The 21403-nt window shown below is 40.2% G+C and overlaps 1 protein-coding gene across 2 annotated transcripts in view; it reads right to left on the reverse strand.

Annotated features, from left to right (window-relative positions):
- arhgef39 (Rho guanine nucleotide exchange factor (GEF) 39) overlaps positions 1-21403 on the reverse strand; it is a 60761-nt gene that overhangs the window by 38820 nt on the left and 538 nt on the right. For both annotated transcript variants that reach the window (XM_041781312.1, XM_041781311.1), the window contains exons 2-5: positions 19791-19956; positions 17284-17378; positions 7052-7172; positions 5361-5479 (exon numbers count right to left, since the gene is read on the reverse strand). In XM_041781312.1, coding sequence (XP_041637246.1) covers positions 5361-5479; positions 7052-7172; positions 17284-17378; positions 19791-19940 — 485 coding nt within the window. In that variant the 5' untranslated portion in view covers positions 19941-19956. The remainder of the gene's footprint in view (positions 1-5360; positions 5480-7051; positions 7173-17283; positions 17379-19790; positions 19957-21403) is intronic.

Consider the following 21403-nt stretch of genomic DNA (forward strand, 5'->3'; position numbering starts at 1 on the left):
TTCTAGCTCTATGTTTTTATTTCCAAATTGTTCCAGAGAGACCACTGCAGCTGAGCAGTGCTTTGCACACTTCTGGGTTTAAATGGTTTAATGCCTTTCCACTCACAGTCTTCACTACATTAATTTGAAATCCCACATTTAGTGATGAGAAGATGTGCCATAAATTTAGTCATGCATTTTTTAACATTTCAAATGTTTGTAAAAAAAAAAATCTAATATTTGTAATTTGAAAGTGTTTATCAGTTACAAAGTTTGATAAATCAGAAGTTTGCGCTATTTAGGGTATACTTGGCTGGAAAAATACTTCACAGGGGGTACATGACTGAAAAAAGGCTGAGAACCACTGATTTAATGTATACATGAGTGGGGTCAAGTTAAATATTTTATTTTATTTTATATTGTGCATTGTTCGAAAGTCAGTGCTTAATAAATATTTACATAATTTTGTAATTGATTTATTTTTTGAAGCACTGATATTAATTTATGCAATTGCAATTGATTTTAGTGAGGATAGTACACAGTCATAGCCATAAATGCAGTGGTACTAATAACTGGCATAAAAATTTATTTCGGTGTTTCGGTTTTCGGCCTTGGTTTCCTCATTTTCGGTTTCGGCCAAGAATTTTCAATTTGGTGCATCCCTATTAAAAAGCATGCGCGATATTAACCCAACACTACAAAAACTTGCACAACGAATAGCGCAATGCTACGCAGAGACCATCTTACTGCCACCACCATGTTTGACTGTTGGCATGATGTTCTTTTAATCAAATGCTGTGTTATTTTAAGCCAGATGTAACGGGCTGCACACCCTGCAAAAAGTTCAACTTTTGTCTCTTCAGTCCACAGAATATTTCTCCAAAAGTCTTGGGGATCATCAAGATGTTTCTTGGCAAATGTGAGACAAGCCTTTGTGTTCTTTTTTTGTCAGCAGTGGTTTTGGCCTTGGATGCCATGTTTGCCCAGTGTCTTTCTTATGGTTGAGTCATGAACACTGACCTTAACTGAGGCCAGTGAGGCCTGCAGTTTTTTGGATGTGGTTTTGGGTTCTTTTGTGACCTCCTGGATGAGTCATTGCACTCTTGGACTAATTTTGGTTGGCCAACCAGTCCTGGGAAGGTTCCCCACTGTTCCCAGTTTTCTCCATTTGTGGATAATGGCTCTGAGTTGTTCTGAGCTCTTTATTTGAAAAGAAATGCTGTCCATTTTGGTTAAAAGTGTTGCTATACTATAGCTACATCCAAGCTAAACGCTACAGTGGTGTCAGGCATTGCTACACTTAGTACAGCTAAACCCTGCTCATAGCTACCGACTCGTTCTCCTCAAATGATGCTGATTGGCCAGGTCTGTTATCAGACCTGGCACGATTGTTTCAGATTGGAGCTTTGACACATGGATTTTCCTGATGACAGACATGGAATCTGGACAGTTCATCTGCTTTGCAAAGTTATTTGACAAGTCATACTTTAAAGTCTACAAAACATTCAATCCTTTCCTTTAAAGATGATGTCACAGGTCACTGCTGCTTTATACAACATTCTCAAGACACAAACTCCGCCTTCAGTGACAGCAGTTTGAAATTTGACCCAGCTCAAGTTGTTGGAACAACTTTGAATTTTTTTTTTTTTTGTAAAAAAAAGAGGAGAAAAACTTCTGTTTTCAAAAACACTAAAAATACTAGTCTACATGTGGAGTAGGCCTGAGTGTTTCACAAGAAATACCAGTTAGAATTCAGACTTAAATCTTTTAAATCTTACGTTTTTTAAGTAAATTAATGACTTCTGGTGTATTTGAATAATATTACCAAACTCTAATTCACGTGGGTAAAAACTCAAAGTAGCCTCTTAAAATTTTCAGGCTGAGCTTAGCTTCCCAACTTTTAATTTCTGTTTTTGTGAGCGTGCAAATCCCTGATACAAATGGAAAAAATACCATACAGCCAGCCTGAAAATTTGGGTATATGCATAATTACCAATAACATTTCACAGTATAACTTTCTAAAGAGGTAAAGCGGGGAGCATCATTCATTATGATCATTAAATACTCCAAATTTAATAAGATTTTCTCAATCCAAGCATTGTTATAATACTTAGTCATAAAGTTTCAGGTGACTCTACATACTTTAATATACTTGAATTGTAATAAGATTTTCTTGATCCCAGTATTGTTGCACTATTAAATTGTGTGGCCTTGGTTGATTCCCATCCTCATGAAAACCTCTGAATGCAGCACAAACAGGCTCAGCTCAGAGTATTTTTACCCAAGGCCTCCAATTTCTGCCATTCTACAAGAGCTGCATCTCTATTATGGACACAAACACGGCTCATACAAGCCGAGACGGCTGCTATTCACTCTGACAATCAGCCCGAGACTCCATCACTGTCATAATGGAGATCTCAGCAGGGAGGACGCTGATGACTGCTCCGGCCGGCTCCGCTGAATGCCACTTAATAAAGCCAATGATTTTATTCCTCCCCCAGCAGCAACATAAGTATCCTCACTCCAGCCCTACTCGCCATCCATCATCCTTGAGCGGTGATAAGTGACAACAATTTCCTGCTATTCCCCGCCGCTGCGCCGCAGCGAGATAAGGAGCCGGCCGGAGATGATTATCCAGCCGTGCCACTTAAAATCATCACACAATTAGACACGTCCCTGGAGTCTCCTGAGCTTCAGCGAGAGCGTCAGACTAATCAATGATGATGATGATGGGAGGAGCGGAGAGAGAGAGGGCCGAGCTGCAGAGAATTGTCTGTCAGTCATGTTCGCCAGCGCTCGGCCTGCTCACACAACAAGTTATAGCTTAGGTGGATTAAACATAAATTGGCCCTCTGTAGAGGAAATGCTACTGAGGCGGATTTATGTTGGAACATGGAGAAGAAGTTAAAAAAGAGAACATCTCAGCATCGGACCAGGGAGGATACTTCACTTGTTCAAGGATGGATGACCCCAACAACAGCCTTACACTAACTACATAAGGCTAGCTGCACACTTACTGGCCTGATGGTACTGTAACCAAGGGTTATTATTAAGTCATAGTCAATTATCAAAACAAGATAATCAAGCTGTTTCAGGTCAGGTCAGGTATTGTAGCATAAGCCGATTCAGCACTCCGCCACTCAACCTTGGCCCTGTCCTGCTTTGGCCTCCTGATGGCCATCATCCAGGCCTGCTCCAAGCCCATGCCCCATCTCTACAGGTATCCTCCCAACTGACCCCTCCACGATGCGCACAGCTGCCCCAGACGCCTGGTCCAGCTCATCGAGTCCTGGGCACCTAGTATGAGGTGAGGTGGATTAGACCTGGGAAGGGCGCCTGGTGCCAGTAGAAGCACAGCTGCCGCTCCTGTATCAAGCAGCTGACCCTTCCAATCCCAGCTCTGCTGAGCATATCAGCATTAGACACATGGTTTAACAATGATACCCAAAAATGTGCTGAAGAAAAGTCGTCACAAAGGAGACCAGCTGGCGCCTCTGGTCATCTGTCAACTTCCAGGCCTCACTAGAGTATAGTAAGATGGAGGACCAAGGGCCAAGGACTTTCATTCTGGGGCCAAGTCTAAGGTTGTTCTCAGCCTTGCAGGTAAACGGATTGATAGATTATGTTGCCAAGGTAGGTGAACAGCTCTACAACTTCCATGCTCTCACGATGCACGGACACAGATTCAATGGCAGCACGCAAGGCATCCCACAATGCCTGGATCTGTGTATTGGCCCAGAAGCTGCTTAAGCCTCCTCACTCAGCAGGTCAAGAACCTCCCAAAAGGACATCTACATGTTCCTCAAGGATCACAGCATCATCAGATAATGACCAAACTAATTTCCACAGTTCATTGCCCCTGTTACCCCCCCATTATCCAGTCTATACAGGTACTGAAGAGTGCAGGAGCTAAGACACAGCCCTGTCTCGCCCCAGAACCCACTGGGAAGAAGTCAAAGGCGGAACCACCGCACTTCACAGCATCCTCTTTACCAGAATATAGGGCATAAATCAGCTGGACAAGCCAATGTGAGATCCCGTTTGAGCTCCAGAATCCTCTACAGAGCATCCCTGCTCACCAAGTTGAACTCCTAGAAGTCAACAGAGGTCGCAAGCAAAGATGTGGTCTACTGTAGACCTCTTTGGTGTGAAGTCTGACTATTCAGGCAGCTGGTGTTGAGGCAGAGCATCACAAATTCTGTTCAGAAGACTCAGTACAAGAACCTTGCCCAGCACTGAGAGGAGTGTAATACTTCTTCAGATGATGCACAGCCCCCTGAGGTCACTTGATCTTTCTCTGGGTCTCTGCTAAATTTTCTTCTCAAAAATAGTCATAGATAAAAAAAAAGTTATCAGTGAACACTATCTAATGAGACAATTTAATCAGACCATTACATTTTAAGAAATAAAAGAGAGGAGACTAATATGTTAGTGCTGGACGTTCAAAATCCATGAACCTGAGGAGGAATCAAATGAATCCTTTTGCTTAAGTTTAACAGAACAAAGAACCTACACTTTTTTATTTTTGTTAGTGCTCTTTGTATGGACATAAGCAGAACTCAAATATCTGCCAACCAGAGCTCAAGTATTGGAGGCACCGTATCAAAATAGAAAGGCTCAGATTGGTTCTTAGAAAGATGTAAATAAGAGTTTCTTGTTCTCTCAGCAGTGTTGAAACAGAAAAGATGTGAAGTGGTCGGTGTGGAGTAGAAAACGAGGCGTAGAGTAAAGAGTCTCAGATGTTGAGGTGAAGGATCAGCTCATCTCACTGAAACTTCACTGTGATGATAGACGGATGTCACATTTATACAACTGTACATCTGGAGACAGCAGAGATAAGACAAACTAATTAAGATAAAACAGGCAGCGTGATAAACCTCTGTCATGATATCTGCTTCATGGTTTCCGCCCGTTTCTCGTCTTCTTCCTCTAATTAACAAACCCGATCAGGACCGCATGAAATTACACAACGTCCAACCACAAAATGAAGACTTCCTGACAGTTATTGGATGGTTTACATGGACTGTACATACAATAATAATAATTACATCTGTCAGAGCGAGGATACGACGTGAAGAGCAGCAGCTGATTGGTGGAAAGGGAAAAACATGACGGTAGAAACAGAAGTGAAGGGTGAAATCTGTGATCCGTCTGCAGCAGAGACTCCAAACACAACTGCAATGCCTCCACAAGCTTTACGTTTATTATCTTTCCTAATGTAGTTACAGAATAACTTAAAACGAAAGACCAACTAATATTTTCTCTTGGTTGCTTATGTGGACAAAATATTGGAAAAATACTAAGGTAAAATCCAGATAAAGGAGTTTTTCTGGAGTTTCCTATAAATGTAAATTCAGCCAAAGAAACAGTTGAAGTCTTACTGGTCAATCCTTAGGACAGGAAGTTGTAGTAAATCCTCCAGTGTTTGGTTGTTGAACTCCGGTCGGTCTTCCTGAAGTTTCTTAAAACGTCTGAAGGCTTTATTCTTTTTCACCTGGATCTGAAAAAATACATAAATAACAGAGAAGTGATTATCGAAGAGTAAAGGGCGTTAGTTAATGAATATTGGCAAGAAATAAAGAGAACTGTCTCTAACCATGATAAACAGGGATGCAAGGACACTGATACCAGTATCATGTCAGTGACATACCAAGCCAAAGGACTGGTTCTCATTAAACATGAACATATCTTACACAATGTAATTTGAAAGCAAAATTATAGCTCTAAGATGCACAACATTATCGGTATGATCAGACGTGTATATCAACTTAAATCAGCTATAGATATCAGACTGCATCAGCTGTAAATATTGGCTAGTATTGGCTGTAAAAATCAGCTGATCTGAGACCAAATCAGCTGTAAATATCAGCTTAAACTGGCTGCAAATATTGGCCTGTATGAGCTGTAAATAACAGCCTATATCACTTGGAAAATTGGCCTGGATTGGGTTTAAATATCCGCCTATATTAGTTCTAAATAATGGTTGTAATTAGTTGTAAATAATGGCCTATATCAGCTGTAAATATCAGTCTAAATCATCTGCAAATATCAGCCTGTATCATCTGTAAAAATGAGCCTGTATCATCTGTAAATATTAGCCTAAACCAGCTATGAATATCGGCCTAACCAACTGTAAATATTGGCCTGTACTGGCTGTAAGTATTGGCCTAAATCTGTATTAAATTTCTGCAAAATTCAGCTATAAATATCTAACTTTGTCAGCTGTAAATATCAGTCTATATTGACTGTAAACATCAGCTTATATCAGCTGTAAGTGTCTGCAGTTTGGATGGAATAAGAATACGTTTTAGCATGCTAACAGATGTAATAACAGTGCCTTTCAGCATGCTCAAATACTGAGAACACATTGCCTCACTGTCAGCCAGCTTTCTGTTTTGTGTTGCTAACAGTGTTAGCATGCAGGCAGCAGAGCTGCTGATGATGAACATGTCACAAACAGAGCAGACCTCTGGATCTCATGTCACCGTGTTGATGCTGGCTGTGCCTGACAAACAGAAACCCTCCTGCTGTCAGTCCTCCTTTAATGACATCCACACCCCCACCTCCACCCCATGTATCAGGGGGGAGGAAGGGGGGGTGTACATGTCATTAAATATGCATCTGCACATCATGTTAGCATAAGTATGTGTCAACAGCAGGACGGCACAGAGTCCTTATCAAGTCAGTGCTGTCAGTCATAAGGATATACATGGCTGCTGTGTTCAGATAGAGACACTCTGAGGTTATATAACACTGAAATAAAATATGTTATTTATTCAGTTTCAGACCAGAGAATCAATCATTTTATCAATAGGAAAAGATGTTTGTACAGGATGAATTCAGATGTTTCATGGTGAATGATGTGAGGAGCCAAAGAATTGATCAGGGAATTTATTATGTGAAAAAAAAGGAAAAAAACAGAAGTTGAGGGGGAAAGTACTGATACAGAAAGCTATCATTGTCCTGTGATACGATTGCTGAACCACTGGAACCAAATATTGATCTATCAGAGATGATAATATCTAATTTATTTAACAGCCCCTGAGGTGGTGTATAAATCATGATTTCTTACCCGGAGTACTTTGCTGGAGTTGTAGATGTTGTCCACGTAGGTGTTGTAGTGACTGAGGTGAGGACAGAATTGAGTGAAGCCTCTACCAATATAACCGTTCTCTAAATGGACCAGCAGAGCTCTGCAAGAAAGAAAAAACAGTACAGGTACAATACAAATACCATAAGACATTTCTAACATCACCAGTGTAATGTGGGCAGTGTTGGGGAAGAAAGTAATAAATTAACATAGTACTGTGATGACATTACAATTGGCTATAACACAGTAATGTAACCCAGTACTAGGTGATACAGGCTGATATTTACAGCTAACGTCGGCCAATGGTTACAAGTGATAAAGGCCAATATGAACAGCTTACATTAGCCAATATTTACAACTGATATAGGCTGATATTTACAGCTGATATGGGCCGTTATTTGAAGATTACATACGGAAATGTTTAAAGAAAATATAGGCTGATATCTAAAGCTTACATATTCAGATATTAACAGCTTATATAGGCTGATATTAATAGCCAATAAAGGCTGATATTTGCAGCTTACATAGGTCAATTTTTACTGCCAATATGGGCCAAAATTTACAGGGGATACAGGCTGATATTTATCACCAATTTAGGCTGATATCCACAGCTTACATAGGCTGACATTATTTCTAATTTTAAACCAATATTTACAGCTTTCGAAGGCCAAATTTTATGACTAATATAGACTGATATTTACAGCTTACATACAAGGCTAATTCTTATACTTACTAAACTTATATCTGCCTATGCCAACATCATGCCAAAAATATCATACATGCCTACATGTAATGACCTTAGATTTTTTACATCTATTTTTAAGTCCTTAAAAACTTTTGAGCAGCTGCGGGTTCCCTGATTTTGTTCAACCATGCAGGTCAAAAAGAAAGTCCTAAGTAATAATCTAAAATAAAAGGGTCCAGAATAGATGTAAAAACTGAAACTAGATTTCCCTTGTGTCCTTTCCCCCTGTATCAAACGACAACACTCCTTAACCCTCGGAGCATATGGGGACCAAAAGTGACATTTTGGTTGTTTTGATTTGTTTGGCTCTCAGTATACCAGTCAGATTAAAGGGTAACTGTAGGAAATTTTGCCACTATTTTTTTTTTCACATTTATTTCCTAATTCCAAAATCCTGTCTACTAGAAGTGTATAGAATAGGAGATTGGCATCACACTGAGACTTTTTCACTTCATGACAAATTTGCCCCATTGACTCCCATTATAACCACATATTTTCCATATACTATAATCCTGACATATCATAATGCTTTTTCCATTAATACCTAATAAATCTAAGCTTCTCCCTTCAAAATATAGGAAAATATAGGGAAAACATGTTTTAGGTGTAATGACCCCAGGGCCATCTCATAAAGTTTCAGAGAAATTTCAGTGAAGGCCTGGATTTCTTACCTCGCAAAATACAAAGCAATAATAAAGATGAACACCATAAAATGGTCTTGGCATATTAGCACTAGTATAAAATAGTGGTGTGAATATGGTTGAGAAAAAAAAAACATAAACAGAGCCCATTTGACCTGGGATTTTTCGATTTTCACACACAAACACACACAGACAGACATGCCTGTGCGGGGTCCTTCTGTATCCAGAGGGAATTCCTTCCCTCATCAGTCCTGACTCTCAGATGAATCCTTACTGCTGGTAAAATCCACCTCAGAAACATGCTCCTCATTCTCTTCAGAGGACTGCAAGACCGCAGCAAAACACACACACACACACACACACAAACACACACCCGCAAAAACATGCTACTCCACACATCCAATGAGGCTTCTTTTTAATCAAGAAAAAAATTGAACTTTACACACAACTTGGCTGGTCATTTCTCCAGAGGACAACCACGAAGCACTATTTGAACTGGGAGCAGGCAGTTGCTGCATGTGTGCAGTCACCTGAGCGGAGTGAGGGGCATGTTTCTGAGGAGGATATGAGCAGTGAAGACCCACCTTGGAGCCAGAAGGATTCAGGGGAGGAATACCTGCCAGACAGAGAGGGACCCTGCAACTTGACAGGGGAAAATGAAGAGGAAAAGGAGGAGGAAGAGGCAGTGGAGTATGACACCTCTCAATGGAGGTCATGAAATGGTGAAATCCTTTGGTCTCCCTCACATGAAGTGACCCTGCCATTTTTTCCACCTGCCATTTTGACCTGTCCAAGACTGAGCTTATTATCATTCCAGCCAATCCCACTGTAGAACCACAGATCAGCATCAAGATTGGATCAAATAACCTCATGCCAACTAAGACCGCCCAAAATCTGGGTGTCATGATTGATGACCAGCTAACCTTCAAGGTTCATGTGGCCTTGATTAGTCGGTCCTGCCGATTTGCCCTCTATAACATCAAGAGGATCAGACCCTACCTGACAGAGCATGCAACACAGCTCCTGGTACAGGCTCTTGTAATATCACGCATTGACTACTGCAACTTATTACTGGCAGGCCTCCCTGCATGCACAGATAAACCTCTGCAGATGATCCAGAACGCAGCAGCTTGTCTGGTTTTCAACCAACCCAAGAGAATTCGTCACTCCTCTGTTTATCTCTCTACACTGGCTTCCAGGTGCAGGTCGCATTAAATTCAAAACTCTAATCATCGCTTACAAAGCAGTAACCAAAACTGCTCCTGTTTACCTGGAGTCCCTCATCCAGGTCTACACTCCTTCTCGCCCACTACACTCAGCCAGCGAAAGGTGCCTGGTACTTCCCCCCACATCAGGCTCCTAAGTCACTAACTCGACTCTTCTCCTCTGTTGTCCCTAAATGGTGCAATGAATTACCCAACTCCATTCGACCTGCACTGTCCTGCTCTACTTTCAAGAGAAAGCTAAAGACCCAGCTCTTTAGAGAACACGATGCACTTAGCTAGACTGTTCTCCACTGTTATCCCCAGTGGTAAAATGAGTCTCCCAACTACAGTTGCCTGCACTGTCCTGCTCTACTTCTGGGATTTTTTTGCACAGCTCTTTGTGAGTGAGCCAGCACTCGGTACTTTGGTCATTAGTTGTTGTGAAGACAATTCAATGGATGGTGATGATGAGAGATCTCACATTTTGGTTGTGTCATTGTTTATATATATATATATATATATATATATTTATATATATATATATATATATATAAAACTTGTATACATTATGTGCTTTGCCTTTAACACTGCATACCAGCACCTGCATCCAGTTGGACTTGATGCACGTTGTGGCACTTACTGACGTTGTTTGACATTTTAGATTTTTGAATAAACCGTCACAGTTTCATGCGTGAAAACCAGTGTTGCTATCAATAATTGGCCGAGGAAAGACAGTAATATCCCAACTATTTCACTTTGCATCTCAGTTTTAAAAAATATTGCTTTTTTTTTGGGGGGGGGGGGTCCCATTGAAAAAATCAGGGGTTCCAATGACAAAAAGACCATAAAAACAAAAATATTTCAAAAAATCCTCACAAATCTTATATCTATAGATAGGTCTGAAGTTGCTGCAAAGATCTGGTGCAGTTGAAGTACAAAAAAAACATGTTTATATTACATTTTTATTGCACTTTTATGAGACAGACCATTTGTGTACATGAGGTTAAAGAGCTTCCGTTTTTTTCAAACTCTCACTGAGCCAAAAAAAACATAATGCATTAAAATTAATGTAATTATCAATTATTGACATGGAAAAGGCTGTAATATCTTCACCACAAATATTTCACTTTGCACCTCATTTTTGGAAATATTGCACACTTTGTGTTTTTCCCGTTGAAAAAATCAGGGGTTCTAATGACAAAAAGACCAAAGAAACATAAAAAATATTGAAAAATTATAATAAACTTTATATCTATGGCTAGTTCTGAAGTTGTTGAAAAGATCTGATGCAGTGAAAGTAAAAAAAAAAATTATGTATTACATATTTATAGCACTTTATAAGACGGACTGTTTGTGTACACGAGGTTAAAGAGTGTATGTGAATTTTTAAGGTATGCACAAGGTTTAAGTGGACCCAGGGCTATACTTCACAGGGTCGCTGTCGCTGGTTTTCAGGGTGTGCACACAAGCAGACATCATTATGGAGTCACAACATCATCATTAGCTCTCAACATGGCGTAAATAACCATCTGAGAGCGTGCTGTATTATTTTGGTGCATCAGACCTTTGACACGTTCCTATTCGCCCCCCCACTGAGCATTTAGCCTGCAGTCACAGCGCGTTGGACTTTAAGCTAATGCTCATTACCGCCTGAGCGCTCCGCCGCTCGGCATCAGTGAAGGAAGCCGCTCAAACGGGCAAGATCACATCTGAAGCAGCGTTTTCAGCAAACACAGTTCAGAGGACTGCTTCACGGTAATGGGACTCCTCTGTAGTGTCATTTGATGGGCCTCTCCCCGCGGGTGTCATATTTACCGGGGCCCAGACGGCGGGTCTACCTTCAGGGCACCGGGGGCCACTTTGTAGTGAGAGCACGCCCGCCGAACCCGGGAACAAAACGGGAGGATGAAGGCGAGAGGAGCAGTGGTTGAGCCTGTCAGGCACATTACAGTAAGAGGCAGGCGATTGGCTGGGGGTGTTGACACTGGTGAAGGAGCTTGTTATCCAAAGTTACTCCTCTTCCTCTCTAATGATGTTCCCAGAGACTTCTGCTCATACACGCTGCAGCAGAAGAAGAAGAAGAAGAAGAGAGGAGCACTTTGCAGCTGAAGTTGATTTAAATAGATTTTAATGAAGTTGTGCACTAAGGTAGCCTCTGTTCATAATCAGGAGATGCAGGAGCAGCCGACACATCTAACGAGGGCAAAGGGCGGGAAAAACTCGGTTTCCGTTTTTTTCCCCTCTCTCTGCCGCAGGCTATTATGATAAATATGAAATTATGGATTACATTTTTTATACTTTCTTCGCAGCAATTAAATTGTCTGGCCATCAGCAGCAGGAGGAGATAACATTAGCATTCAGCTCCAGTCACGTTAATCCACATTAATTCTGAGCGGCGGCGGCGACATCTGGGGCGGATACAACCTCAACCAAACAATCGAGGCCGAGGAGCCTTCATCAGCGGACGGCCTGAACACAGGAATACTAATCAGGACGACCAGAACGTAAAGATTACTGATTGAATACACAAACAGAACCAATCACTGATAAGAAAACAAGGAAGAGAAGCAGCAGGACGCCTCCAACCCAACCTTTCCTCATTATGACCTCCTCCCTCCCCCACTCTCCCCCCTCCATGGATCCGCTGACTGCTCTTTCAAGTAGTTGATTCCTGCCCGTCATGTTAGCAGCTGGGGATAATTGGCCTGCTCCCTCTCTGAATGAACGCCGTAGAATATCAATCTATTCACGTCTGCTTTCTTATGTAACTGAACAAAGCTTAATGAAAGCTGAATTTATTACCTCCACTCGTTCTGCTCTGGTTCAGTAAATAAAGACAGAAACATCAGACAGATAGACCTCAGCTCTGACATCCTCTATCACTGATACATCAGACTATGTAAAAACAAAGAGCTCTTTTCAGGAGGGTTCTTTCTGTGCATACCATCTAATGTAATGGAATCCAGCAGCAGAAACATCTGCGAATATGAATGTTAATATCAGGGATGTGCATTTAAGGGAAATTACTTTTAAAAAGTCACTTGGAAACATTGGAAGTGTATTCCAAGAAGCTTAAGGTGGACAATGTGGAAAAAAAATTCCATCACCTTTTTTACAGCCAAACATATTTCCCATTTTTTAAATGCAATAATACTTTGTTTAAAAATAAACTCTTTTATCTTTTCTTCTTCAAAAGACCATGAGTCAATGCATGAAATATTTAAACATTTATCATTTTACAGCCCAAGCCGTAGTTGTATTCCAAACCAAATAAGATTGTCCTCCAGGTTTTTCCCATATTTTGCTGCACTCATTTTACCCTCTAACTTTACAAGCCTTTTAGGACTGGCTGCCGAAAAGCATCCCCACAGCATGATGCTGCCACTGCCGTGCTTCACAGTGTTTGGTGTCGGCCAAACATACCATCGTGTCTGATACCCAAGACGCACCATTTTGGTCTCATCACAACAAAGAATTTTCTTCCACTTGACCATGAAGTCTCCCAACTCCAGTTGAGATTTAATCTGAGTTTTCTTCAACAGTGGCTTTCTCTTTGTCACTCTCCCATAACAGGGTATATGCAGGAATCTTGAAGGTAATTTTAATACCTTTTTAAGACTTTTTCAAGACCTTCTCAATATTTTTTAATACCTCACTGCCACTTCAAGCTGTAACCGTTTACATCAGTGATATTTTTAACTTAACAGTTTTAGTTTGTGATAAAGATTATAGACCACTATGATACAACAAAATTCAAATAGGCTGGGATAGTAAATCTTTGTGCTTCTGAATTTCCACCCACCCGCTCACTCTGGCGCTCTCAGAGACAATTTACGAACGCACCCACAATAGCCTAGTTTTTGATGTACCTGTTCATCTTTGTTTTTTTAATAAAAATGAATAAATTCACACACTTTTACGATGTTTTTGGGACTCAAATTCTTGGACAGCTAATTCAGAAAAAAATACTTTCAAAATTTAAGACTTTATAAAGTTGTGATAAGACTTTTTAATACTTTTTAAGGGTCTTAATTTTCCCAAAATTGATTTATCACCTTTTAATACTTTTCAAGACCCCGCGGATACCCTGCATAAAACTTTGACTGGTGAAGAACCCAGGCAACAGGTGTATGCAGAGACTCTCCCATCTCAGCTGCTGAAGCTTGAAACTCTTCAGAGTAGTCATAGGTGTAGAGGTGGCCTCTCTCTTTAGTCTCCTTCTTGCACAGTCACTCAGTTTGTGACGACGGCCTGATCTAGGCAGATTTACACGTGCCATGTTCCTTCCATGTCTTGATGATGGATTTAACTGAACTCCGGGGGATGTTTAGTGCTTTCGAAAAGTTTTCTGTATTCGTCCCCTGACTAATACTTTTCAACGACCTTTTCTCTGAGTTGCTTGGAGGGTTCTTTTGTCTTTATGGTGTAATGGTAGTTAGGAACACTGATACTAACCAGTAACTGGACTTTCAAGACACAGGTGTTTTTATACAACAATTACTTGAGACACATTCACTGCACTCAGGTGATCTCCATTTCACTAATTGTGACACCACTAGCACCAGTTGGCTGGCCCTCTGTTGAATGAGGTCAGTTACTTTAAAGAGGGTAAATATTTATGCGATCACTAAATTCTATTTAACTGACATTACTTTGTAGAAATCAGTTTTCATTAAAAAGTTTTTTTCTTTTTTTAAAAAGCCTAATTATTTTTACCATGACTGATCTATAAAATCAATAACAGGGTAAAGCATCCCAGGTTTTATAGGCACTGTAGATACGTATAACTACAATGCAACTCTCCAATTTCTCAGCTCTAGCAGATTGTTGATCCATTCTATTTCTTCAAATTCTATGATCGCCCTATCCCGCAACCATTTTGGCTGATTGTATTAGTTCAAAAAAAAAAAAAAAAGTTATGACTGACAGTATAAATGTAGTACTTGTACTGACCAAGACTCGGCATTTTTTTGAGTTTTCGCCAAACTAAAACTAGACTAAAAATTTCAACAGTGAAAATGAATAAAATGCTACTAATAGACATTTAAATCTAAAGACTAAGGCCAAGACAAACGACAAAAAAAAGCTGCCAAAATTAACCCTGGTTTGGAACTATTTTTCCAATCTTTGTCAACAATATTGTTACCCACAATCCTACAGTGTCAGCTCAACATCTCTGATTGGCTGAACTATGGATGCTAATAGTGGATTTAACACGATTTTACAACAAAAGACAATTTAAAAGGTGAACTATGATAAATGATCATGTAGAAGACAGAAGTTAGTATATTATTTGCTTCATTTCAAAGAAACTTTTTTTTGGGGGGGTCTCAGTCAACGGTACTACATTACTCACAGTCCTAGTGTCACAGCAATGTCCCTGTTTGGCGGCAATATGTTCTGTTTAGTGTGACAGACTGATGATAGAGTCTCCAATACTTTAATCTACGAGGTCTAATTATCACTGCTGTTGTTATCGTTTATTGTGAGCACTGTCACACAGATATTTAATGTAAATCAAACGATACAGAGACAGACAGTGAGACGGAAATGTGAGAATCTCTAATCAATCATGAGGCTGTAACACAGTGACTCTCTGAGGAGCTCTTTAAATGGAGTGCTTCCATTATGTTTCAGCCATTGATTCAATAAGGAGCTCATAATGAAGACATATGGGAACCAGGGAACCATTTATCCAACACTTCAGCCCGTCTGATTCATACTTCAGTCTTCATGGGAGGCTGTCGGAGAGACCGCAGCCTCGGGGAAACATACCGTTTAGTCTGCAGGAGTTTAAACCAGAAGAAACTAGACAATAAGAGCACAGAGCCTGTTTACACCTCACATTAACATCTTTATGAGCATTCAGATTCCAAATTCTCTTGAGTCTGTTCATCCATACTCTACATCAACAATCAGTCTTCAGTGACGACCTGATGTCAGGACTCACTGTCCCTCCTCTTTTTCAAGTAGATGAAAATCATTTAAAAATTAGAAACCATACAGACATCAATGATTGCGGCGATGCGAACCCCAGTCTCCCGAGTGACAGACATCTATATTACCACTGACCTAGTGGACTAGCTGATGACATAGGTGTAGTTTATGTACAAAGTGAAGACGACACCAGAAGTGGCTGGAAAACTCGACAAAACACGTATGTGTACGAAACAACACAACATCTACTACTGCACTGACAAATAAACCTGTTTAATCAATAGTTAGATTTAATAAAGCATCAATGATTCAGTCAAATTAATGCAAAAACGATAGTCCGCTGGTTTCCTTAAATTTCCCAGACGTGAGCGGAATAACAACTTCTGGAGCATCTGAGTGACTGAGCCGTCACTCAAAAACTCGCTGGCCAATAGAGATACGCCCCAGAAAAGCCCGCCCACACGTGACATTTGTGTCAGAACTGAGAGCAAAAACTCAAGAAACGCAAACAAAGGATCAGGCAGCGCAAAAGCAAAACCAAGAAGCGAGAGCAAAAGCCTGATCACTGAGAGAGAAAAACAGGAATTGTAGACAAAAAGATAGATGTTCAAAATTCAAAGACTAATAATTTGGTTGCTATTTCAAATTTGTTCTCTTGATGTGAAGAATTTTTTGCTTGGATCACATTTTTTTGTTCTCAAATGCTAATTTTTGTTTGTTACTGAAAAAGTTTTGTTTGGATCTTTTTGACACAAATCTCATTCCATAGCCAATTAACCACAAGCTAAGAGTGCAAGTGAAGGCATTCACAATAATACATCCCAGACCACCTCTGTATAGCAGTTTTCAGTGCACATTGGGGTGTGTTCACAAAAAAGGTTTACCACTTGGTATCTGAATGCTTTATAAAAGATAGAAATCCTGTTACTGCATCAGTCGAACAGGGTGATAGAAAAGCAGCCATAGTAAAAAAGTAAATTTTGTGTTTTGATTTCTAAAATACTTCAGAGGCCTTTTGCGAATGTCTTAAAAGCAGTGAATGTCCTTGGTACACAGTGGTATTTTTTATTCTTGGTTATTTTTAACACAGGAATGATCAAAGTTTACCTCGGCTTCGATTTCAGCCTTTCAAAATCCCTCCATGACTGCTACAGTATGTTTGTATTTTATTGATTTATAGACACTCACATGTTCTCCCTTCAAACATCAGCCTTTTATTCATGGAGTCAAACTTTGCGAAGACTTTAAAGTTCACTTTGAGATGTTGGTTTTTACCGCACACGGACAGAAAGATCAATGTCTGCTGTAAACAGAAACGATGGGAGCAGAAACCCTCTGACTTCGATTTGACCGTTTTTACTCTCTGAGATGTTCAACAGCAGGTCAGCTGGGCAAACACGGTTCATCAGTGATATCTGGTTACTATACAACTCTACAATGTTGATCTCACCTGCACTAAATACACAATACGCTCCTTAATGTTGATCTCAGTTGCTGTAAATACACCTGATATGCTCTTTAATGTGTCCAGCAGGGTCGTGCTTAGGCTTACAGCATCGTTAAAGGTGCTAATGAAGAAGATAAGCAGCAATGAAGTCGCTCATAGTTTATCTATACTTCTTCGTATCTTTAACACCGTCATCTCAAGAGCAGATCCACTGTTTAAATTATTCAGAGCATACTCACTGATTCACTGAATGGATGGCTTTAATTGAGCTGAAGATCTTTTCTCTAATGTCTGGCTTCAGGGTTCCTTTGGCCTTTAGGATCTCCACAAAGTACTGTGAGGAAAAAGAGAGATATAGTCACTTTTTTGTTTTAATACATAGGAAAACCTCTGACTAGACAGGATAATAAGAGTCTTACCTTGCTCTTAACATCCCTTAGTGATCCAAACTTAGCACAAAAAGTCAGAAAATTTGTGTTTGGAACATTATTTCTTTGTTGTTACAATGCTTCTTGGCAACAAACCTTATACTGCTGGAAAGCTAGTTTATTTCACTCTAAATGGTGCCACATTTGTAAGGCACATGCATTTGTGGGATGAGCAGCAGAGCTGAGTATGTGGGTTGTGCCCATGAAAAATTTGCAGAATCAACACTTATTTTGCAGTTACTAATGACTCTTGTTTGCACCTGTGAGCACAAGACCTGCTACAGTGGTCACCATCAGGCCCATTAGCAACATGTGCACTGGAACCTAAACATGTGGAGGAACATTATGTTCAGTGATGAGTCCAGATTCTGCCTACAACAGGGTCAAAGTGTGAAGAGGATGTGGAAAATGCTATGCTAATTTCTGCACTAATAGAGTAACGTCTTTCGAGGTAGAGTGATGGTGTGGGGCGGCATCTTCCTCACTGTAAAAACGAGGCTTGTCATCATTCTAGGTAATCTATATGCAGAGAGATATCGAAATGACATTCTGCAACCACTGGAAACCTCATATCTCCACAGTCTGGTACCGAACTCTATCCTCCAAGATAACAACGGGTGGGGGCTTTAAAGAGAGAACCACATTGGCTGACTTGTGCGAAATGCTGGTTGAAGAATGGGATGCCATCCCACAGCAGTGTCTGACCAGGCTGGTGACCAGCATGAGGAGGAGGTGCCAGGCTGTTGTGGCTGTGTATGGTTCTTCTACACAATACTGAGGCTCCTGTTTGTTAAATTAATACATTATTTAATTATCAATGTCTTGTTTCTTCAGACTTCAATCATCCAATCTACCAAACAACAGTCAATGGCAGAATAAGCTGTTTGGTATTGGCAGAGAAGATTTGGCAAATTTTTCATGGGCACAACCCACATACTCAGCTTTGCTGCTCATCCTACAAATGCATGTTCCTTACAAATGTGGCACCATTTAAAAGGGTAACAAACAGGCTTTCCAATGGTATAAGATTTATTGCCAAGAAGCATTGTAGCAACTAAAAAATCATCAATCAAACACAATGTTTTTTAGTTTTACTCAATGATAAGTATCCCATACTGGGGCATGGTTGCATCATATCTCTGCACCATGCTGAGTCCTCATGAATCGTGCTCGAGAACACCTCTTCAAGCAGGTCAGACTAAGCTCACACAGATCAAATGAACTGGTGTTGCCAGGGGAAATGGACTTTTTTTAAAGTTGATATTAACGCAAAGCAACGGCAAAGCTGTTCCTGGTTCATTTCTCAGAACTGAGAGAGTTTACATTTTTTGGAAAAAAAAGCATCCAGTGACTTTTGAAAGGTAATTTCCTTGAAATGCCCATCCCTTTTAACCACCATCTTGATTAGTCTTAAAACACAGAGAGCAGATGTAAAAGTAATGACAGAGGACATTAAAGCCTCTCAGTCTTTGCTATTCCTTCTTACATTATACATGATTGTATATACGTGCAGAGCAGAGTACATTAGGACGCTGTTGTTCTCTCACAATAAAGCGACAGCTGGGCCCGTCTCAAGTCATTTGAAGTGAAAATGGGATTAGCAAATTGAATGTGCATTAGGCCTAAAAATGAGTCCTAATTGGAGAGAGCGGGTGGAGGCTGAGTAATTTAGTAGAAATGAGCCTGCAGAGGAGGGAGGAGAAGTCTGTTCACTCCACAGGGAGGATGACAACGAAGACGAGGACAAGGAAGAGGACGAGGACAGGCATGGAGGTGACTTAAGAACAGTAATATAAACTCTATGGAAAGAAAATGTACCACACAGAAAGGGAGAATATTCTAGGCTTATCACAATATCAGAAATTAGTCTTAACTATCAAACTAGTGAAAAATCAAATAGAATTAACATCTGTTTGATACCACAACAAACGATACATAGAAGGTAAAGGCAACAGGGCTGTACAATAAATAAATGAATACATTTTATTTTTATTTCAATATGAGTTTTAAACACAATGCATGTCTGAATTTATCGCAAGAAAAAAAATGAATTTATGAAAACAAGCACTACTTTCTCATTTTAACATTTTACACACTATCGCCATGTTCATGCTGAGTTATGAAACTCTAGCAGTTATCAGCTACACGCAGAGTAATTGGTGGAAAATTAGTTGAAAAGTATCTTCATGTATTTTGGATTCATGACAAACCTGTAGCTAGTAGCTATAGATAACATGGATTCTTTAGTCTCAGATTTTTTCATAACACTTATTAATATCATTCCACAACTCGTTTTCTCTCCTGGCTCCGATACCAACCGTGTTGACGAGCTGGAGCTGCTGACAGTATCTCTGCTCACTCTGAACCAGCTCTTTAGCTGTCCGGCTGCGTTTCCTCTCCCAGCGCTCTCTCTGCTGCTGGATACTGGTGCAGCCCGGAAGACTGGACGGACCTGAGAAGAAACTCATGATGGAGACCAGGATGCTGCAGGGATGAAAACAGAGTTGGAGAGGAAAAGGATCAAGATCAGACAAAACATGAGACTAAAGATGAGAGGAGTAGAGGATCTAAACTATTACTAAACGGACAATTAAAAATGAAAGGTGATACTTGGGTCACAATTTGATATTATTGCGATTTTAAACATTTTGCAATACAGTGAGTAATGGGATACCATATATCGCGATAGATACCATTTTTTCAACTGATTTAGCATTAGTCGTACCCTCATGTTTGTTGTATTTTCGCAGTGTTTTATTTTCATGTAGCACTTCTTGCAAACCTCATGTGTCATGTCTATCTCATTCATGCCCTGCTTGCAGTCCTAATGTTCTTCCCCTAGTGTTGCCATGTTCGCTGTTCTAACTTTTCTCCTGCTCTATGACCGTCACCTCTGCTGACAAACAATTGTCCAAACAACTGATCTTATTTTTCCATTATCATAGACTTCAGTTCATATTAGCAATTAATGTGAAAAAATGGAGACGTGGTGGACAAGACGATACAACATATCACCATGTGTAAATCTGCCTAGATCAGACTGTAAGAAAGAGACTAAAGAGAGAGTCCACATAGACACCTATGACTACCCTGAAGGAGTTACAAGCTTCAACAGCTGAGACGGGAGAGACTCTGCCTACAGCAGCTGTTGCCTGGGTACGTCACCAGTCAAAGCTTTATGGGAGAGTGGCAAAGAGAAGTCCACTGTTGAAGAAAACTCAGATAAAATCTCGACCAGCGTCCACCAAAATGCATGTAGGGGACTCCAAGGTTAACTGGAAGAAAGTTCTTTAGTCTGATTTGACCAAAATGGTGCTTTTTGGTCATCAGACATGATGCTTTGTTTGGCAGACACCAAACACATCACCACAAACACACCATCCCCACTGTGAAGCACAGTGATGGCAGCATCATGCTGTGGGGATGCTTTTTGGCAGCCAGCCCTGGAAGGCTTGTAAAGGCAGATGAGAAAATCAATTCAACAACATATGGGAAAATCTTATTCAGTCTGCATGAGAACTACAGATCTGGGAAGATATGGGGAAGAATATTTATTTTCCAGCAAGACAACGACCCAAAACAAAATTGCAGTGTCCACAGACCTATCCACACAGACTCAGTGCTGCAATAGCATCCAAAGGTGAATCTACTAAATACTGACTTGAAGGGGATAAATATTTATGCAGTCACGAATTTTACTCTACATATTTTTATTCATTTGGCATAACTTTGTAGAAATCTGTTTACACTTTCAAACTGAAATGTAAAATTCTGGCATTGTGACAGCTCTATTACCTACATATTTTTTTAAGATTACAGGTTTAGTCATTCTTAAAATAATGTAGATATTGTAGTGTAAAAATCCACATGTTGTACCTTTAAACACTGGGTCTGACACTTTGGAGCACATATATCCACAAGAAAATGATTT

Source organism: Cheilinus undulatus, linkage group 23, assembly GCF_018320785.1.
Source record: "Cheilinus undulatus linkage group 23, ASM1832078v1, whole genome shotgun sequence".
NCBI lineage: Eukaryota > Metazoa > Chordata > Actinopteri > Labriformes > Labridae > Cheilinus > Cheilinus undulatus.